At 42.2% G+C, this 6,000-nt stretch overlaps 1 protein-coding gene and 1 long non-coding RNA gene across 7 annotated transcripts in view; one reads left to right on the top strand and one right to left on the bottom strand.

Moving 5' to 3' along the window:
* Positions 1-6,000, top strand: part of LOC134414669 (uncharacterized) — a 72,119-nt gene that overhangs the window by 26,458 nt on the left and 39,661 nt on the right. The gene's annotated exons all lie outside the window — the stretch shown is intronic.
* Positions 693-6,000, bottom strand: part of CLYBL (citramalyl-CoA lyase) — a 165,593-nt gene continuing 160,285 nt past the window's right edge. For 4 of the 6 annotated variants that reach the window (XR_010026811.1, XM_063149598.1, XM_063149600.1 and 1 more), the window contains 2 exons: positions 1,244-1,343; positions 693-1,114 (listed from right to left, as the gene is read on the bottom strand). Coding sequence is in view for 4 of the 6 variants with exons in the window: in XM_063149598.1 (XP_063005668.1) it covers positions 1,248-1,343 (96 nt within the window). In the remaining 2 variants the exon portion in view is untranslated. The remainder of the gene's footprint in view (positions 1,115-1,243; positions 1,344-6,000) is intronic. The other 2 variants (XR_010026812.1, XM_063149599.1) reach the window with 1 other exon arrangement.

Here is a 6,000-nt window from a genome sequence, read left to right as displayed (position 1 = left end):
AACGCACTAAGCGGGGAAACGGGAGGAATAAGGCACTGTGGCTCCATACGTGAAATGGCCATGGAGGCGGTGAGAAATGAAACTAAAAAACAACTGTTTTCTATTTACAATTTTAAATAAACAGAACAGCCTTCCCCGCGGTGTTTGTCTAAGTGCAGCAGCATTGCTGCTGTGTAGGTCATGAAAAGGTTGGTGCATAGTTTAAAACTTCCCATTCTGTTAATTTCTTAAAGAACAGTCGTTCATAGTCTGAGCACAAAAGCTCATGATTTAATGAGGAACAGAAACAAAATCTCTGATTGTTGGTGTTTCAAACTTCATTGGAGTCCTCTGGCAACCACAAGTTGATCCTCTGCAGCTTCAATACCCTTTAGCCCTCCATATAAGAGTACATGCTGAATAGAGGACAATGCCTGGTTGTTATGTTTATTTACCCTTACTACAAGCTGGGTTAACCTCTTCAAAACAGCTTTACTAAGCCCGTTAACCACACAGCCCACATGATCTGTAGCCGTATCCCTAATGTGATGTAAATCTGACTCGAGACCATATGCACAAGTTCTGCTGCATTGTGTCTCCAAAAACTACAAGTTTATTGCCGTCCAACCCTTCCCGGGCTGGACGCTTCCAGGAGGAAACTCTCTGAATAGAGACTGCTTAAAAAAAGGGAGAAGAAAGTCAAGAGTCCTGTATTGTTGGAGCATTATTTTTAATGGCTGTTGCACACTTACAGAAGGGCAGTGTGGGGGGATAGCAAAGCTCACAAAGGGTAAAGATTTTCATTGCAGTTATTTCAACTGGTGCATAATTATGTGAGGCTTTCTCGTTTCTGCCAGGAGTTCTGCATCAGAGCAGGAAGAAGCACAGAAAGAAATAGAAAGAATTGAATTAGTTTCCATCTGCTCTTTAACAGAGCTCAGGGCTCATGTTTTGCCTTTCTTCTTCAGTGAAGTCATACTCCCACATTTGCAGTAATTACTGTGATGTCACAGATTTGATGATGTAACTTCATTGCAGGCTATGAGTAGAACATGGGCCATGCAGCAGTGAGCAGTGGTTTGAGTTGGGAATAGTTTTAGCAATTAGCAATTCCAGCAAGCAAACTATGACAGATCTGCAAAATGGAAATGAATTTCTGTTTAAGCCTGACGTCTTTAATTTTACACCCCCCTTCCCCTCCCCAAAGTATTATAGTCATCTTTTAAAACAGCTACTGGGGCCCCATGGCGAGAGCTTCATTTACCAGCTCATTTTTTCTTGATGGCTGTGGCAAGTGTAACAATGTTCTGTGCCTGCTTCAGTAATGGCATGTCGATCATGCTCCCGCGGAAAGTAAACGCTCCCTGGAAAAGAGAGAATATGAACTTCCTGAGACACCTTTGGAAATTGTAGTTGCCCTGTCTTGCTCTTTCCAAACACATCTGTTTGCCAGGAAACATCATCTCCCTCAGAAATCCTGAAGAAGTTTTAGGAGACAAGCTCATCGAGACAGGGCAAGTGCATTTAAAGAAATGTGAAGGGCAGCAAGCTCTCCAAAGGGGAGGCAAAAAGAGAGAGAAAGAGACGCCCAGGGTGCAGCTGGCCTGTTTCAGCCTCTCTAGCTGGCAAACACCAAGGGCCAAGAGCAGTGAGGCCATGTGTGCCAGCTGGGGAGAGGGGCTGGCACACCCCACACTGGGGGCAGCTCTGTGACCCACCTCTGGCATCCCCATCCACCACCCAGCAGGGCTGTGCCACAAGGCCAGCGAGAAACTGCCTGCAGACAGAGGAAAAGCCAGAAGTTCCCTTTGTCAGCAACCAGCAGTGGGTGTTTGTGGGGGTGGAGGGAAGTTTTCTGGATTTGGGGGTTTGCTGAGGTTGTGCTGCTGGTGCTGCACCTCTCCATCAGGTCTCCAGTGCTAAAGACAGGCTGGGCCTGTGCTGAGAGCCAGGGACTGGGATGAAAGCTGAAATAACCAAGTGGGTGGCACAGTAATATTGCCCAAATCCCCTCTGGAGCCAAGGTAAAGCCCACTGGAGCACCACACATGGGGAATTTCCCCAAATGGATGCAGAGCTACTCTGTGTGCCTCAGCTGTGGCGATCTGAGAGTCAGGACAGATTTCAAAAGTCACTTTGTATTCGTAAGGATTTTTTGTTGGTACCATGGTGACAAGTTTAAAACAATTAACTATGAATCATAGTTAAATCTTAAACAGAAGACATATACTTTAAATAGTGCCAAACCTGACTTGTTCCCTTAGATGCTTTAATCCCCATGTGTTTCTGAGGTAGGATTTGGAAGATAAAACACTGCATTAAGACATGCTGAAGTTTAACAGACAAAACAAAAAAAAATCTTATTTGCAATTCTAACAGTATTTTGGCACATTAAAAAACCCCTAAAAAACAAACCCAAAAATCCAAGTGCAAAGGTGCATTCCCTTCCCTGAAGAACTCAGAGTTGAGCCCCAGCAGCACATAGGGTGGCTCTGAGAAGCACTGCACACCCTTTGAATGTCCTGCTGCAATCCATACGGGATCACAGGCTGGCCTTGGGCTTGACAGTGAGCCAGGCTAACCAGGAGCAGCACATGTGTCTGTGCACGAGCAGTGCACGAGAGAAATGCACAGAAGAACAAACCTTTTTCTAGTTTTCATTTGAGGCTTGATAATTATTAAATAGAGGAGTCCAGCAAGTAAAGTGAAAATAAAACCCATTTACAAAAATATTTAGGAAATGTGTCGCTCCAGTGGCATATCTAGCTAAACTGAAGCAGTATTAATTAAATACTAAATCATGTTTTGGAATAATTAAGATAAAAATCCACCTTAAATAGTAATCTAACACAAATCAATATTCTTGCATATAAGAGCAGGCTGCATTAAAGCCATTGAAAACATAATAGTATAAACAATTATTTTATTCAAAGTAAATTTTCCTACTATAATTTGCAATATTTCAGGTAGGTTTGAAGAATGGTGGTGACAGATACTCAAGGGTTGGTGCTTCAAGTTAATTTTTTTTCTGTACTGAGCAAACAAGCAATCCTACTGTACCCCAACACCAACATCAATAATCATTATATTTCTACTATTAATAATATATCACTTCTAATTATAGTTACATCTCTGTAGTTTCCAGTTATACTTTTAAAACTTTAAAGAAAACGCAGTCTCAAATTATTAAATTTATTAACTGTTGTGAAAAAAAATAGGAACTAAGTAAACATTTTATGACATAGAACATATTTGAAATAATTCAGGTCTATGTAGTGATCACAAACTGCAAGGTAGATTTTTTAACTGTAAGAAAAACATCCTTTACCTGTTCTTTTTTTTTCTGTAGGCATCAGTAATGCCTATTCAGTAACAGCTAATTCAGTGACAAAATAGAGTTAAGCTAATTCAGTTAACAGCTATTGCTTACAGCAGAAATTTGCATGTGGGATGACAGTCATAAGTAGAAATATGTTGAAGCCTCAAATTATCTTTCCTAGTTCTGTGAAAGGCTGATTTAGGAGTACAGCTATCTTAAGTACCTGCAATGGTTTGCAGAAAGAGATGGGTGCCTAGCACTGTCAGTTCTGATCTCTGGTGGTCCAAACCATGGCTGGGAGGGTCTCAGCCCTGCCACTGACTGGATACAGAATGATCTAAAGTCGGATACCCCTGCAGGTACCTAAGCTGTACCACGATGAATCTTGGCAGAATGTCTTCTTTATAAAGCAAGAGCTAATTAAACAGCAAGCTTGTCCTCTCTTCATTAAAGTAATATGTTTAAAAGGAAAACAGGCTAATGGTGTGTACATGGACACACAAACACTGAACCATGTGAGAAACAGCACATTTCCTGCTTGTCAGTGTGCAGCTGTACTGCGGGTTGCTAGGAATTTGAATTCTTGAAGGAAAAAAATGCCTTTTTTTTTTCCCCTAACAGCAAAGGGTAACGTGAAGTTGGCTTCTCTGCCTGCTCACTCTGAGGCTTATTTTCCCCCTGCTAATTTGCAGTGTTGAGCTAAAGTCCAGAAAAAGAAACTGATTTTAATGCCATTGAATATACCCTATTCACTGACTCTCTTTGCACCCACAGGTTTCAACAGATAGGAAATACCAGTAATTACAGCTTTGTCCCCATGCTCTCTTTTCCAATTCTGCTAGACGAAATTTGCCTCTAGCATTCTTTTGATTTTCTCTCACGTGAATATAAAGAAAACAAGACTTTCTATAAACACCATTTGCTTTGATAGCATTAATCTGGGGATTAATTTAGCCATAGATCTAAATTTTGTTTTTGGCTAATTTTCTCAACAATCTCACACTTCCAGTCTGTACTTAGATTTCCAGTAGTTCTGCTATGGGACCAAGGGCCTGCTCTCAAGGAAGCCTGCAGCATGAACAGGAGCAATGGCAGGGTAAAGCAGGGCTGAGATTTGCTTCCATCCCATTTGGTGGCTGTGGTTCTTGCTCACCATGCAATCATATAAATCATTCAGAGGGAGCCTTTCCAGAAATATGTAAAGGGACTCTGCCATCAGGCTAATCAAATGTGTCAGACCTGCCTTGGGAAGAGACAGGCCCTTCAGGTAGAGGCTGATGGAGATGTGGGGAGGAGGAGCATGCAGGGGGCAGAGCTGCAGATGATGGGCACAGCTTCTGGGTGGCAGTACCTGGATGCAAATGCCTCAGCTGGGATGAGAGGTGGGAGAATGGAGGACAAGTGTGGCACTCACCAGACAGCAGTGTGGAAGTGCAGCCCTACTGAGGAAGGGGCAGATCTGTGGGCCAAAGACAGATTGGTGAGCCCCTGTTTAAAGTGGCACAGCACAGATTCTGCTGTGCCTATTGAGTGCCATCCTCCATGCAGCCACACAGAGAATGTGCTGAAGGCAAAGCCCTGTGAGAAATAGGGTGACTTTGGTCTGCAGTGTTTGGGAGCTGTAAGGGCACTTTGGCTGGTGCAACTGCACAGCTGTGAAGGCACAACAACACAGCAGAAGGGTTTGTAAATACAAAATGTCTGTGCTCCCTCAGCCTGATGGCTCTACAGCTCCGGCAGGGCAGACTACCAAGGAGGAATCAAGGAAGAAAGTGAATGGACACTCTCCCCTGTTTGGGTCATTATTCAGACTATCTAAAAGTCCTTCCCAACTGATTGACAAGCAAGGAAAGACTCAAGGTTTTTCCTTCTGGCATGAAGTATTATTCACAGTGACATTTAATGCTCTATTGGGACAGTAGTAACATTTTTGAAAAATAACAGCAATTTATGCAAGATGCGGGCCAGGCTGAGTAAGGCCTTAACAGCTCTACTTCAAATGTCAGTATATCCTAAAGTGCTGTGAGGATGGGAAAAAGAAGATTTAGCAAATACAGAAAACAATTGCAAGTGAATTAAAATTATAGACAGCAGTTAGTGTTTTTTTTTTTTTTTTTTTTTGTGTTTTTTTTTTTTTTTTCTTTTTTTTTTTTTTTTTTTTTTTTTTTTTCCTCAGAGGTAATGGCAAATGATAATCTTGGAAAAAAGGAAACTGACAATGGTCAGCTCCAGGTGATGCAAGGATCCAGCCTACAGGGAAGAGAAGTCATAAGGCATAGCTGACAGAGAACAGTCATTTTCACAGGTCAGGGCATGAAGATACAGGTTTGTGATATAGGAGGGCAAATCAGTTGTGCAATAAAAATACCAAATGCAACTAATTTCCAGGTGGTTGTGGAGACACTGAAGAGATGCAGAACCTAACTTTGCAGCACACAAGCCTGTCAGATTTTATGCTTGTAACATACGAACTTCCTCTTAGATAAATGCAGCCACTCCAGCACAGCTCAGACCTGGCAAAGTTCAACATGTAATTGAGGGCTCTTCTTTGACAACTTAGAATGCAACCCTGGTCGCATGCTGCCATGAATCTTGAAGATGGCTTTTGTCACCTGTATGGCATCCTTAAAGATTTCCTTTATCTATAAGAAATGACATGTATCAAGTCACCGAAAGAGTCTCCCTTGGTCTGTCATTTGCCA

Source organism: Melospiza melodia, chromosome 2 (genome assembly GCF_035770615.1).
Source record: "Melospiza melodia melodia isolate bMelMel2 chromosome 2, bMelMel2.pri, whole genome shotgun sequence".
NCBI classification, from domain to species: domain Eukaryota; kingdom Metazoa; phylum Chordata; class Aves; order Passeriformes; family Passerellidae; genus Melospiza; species Melospiza melodia.
This window is presented reverse-complemented; position numbering and strand designations above follow the sequence as displayed.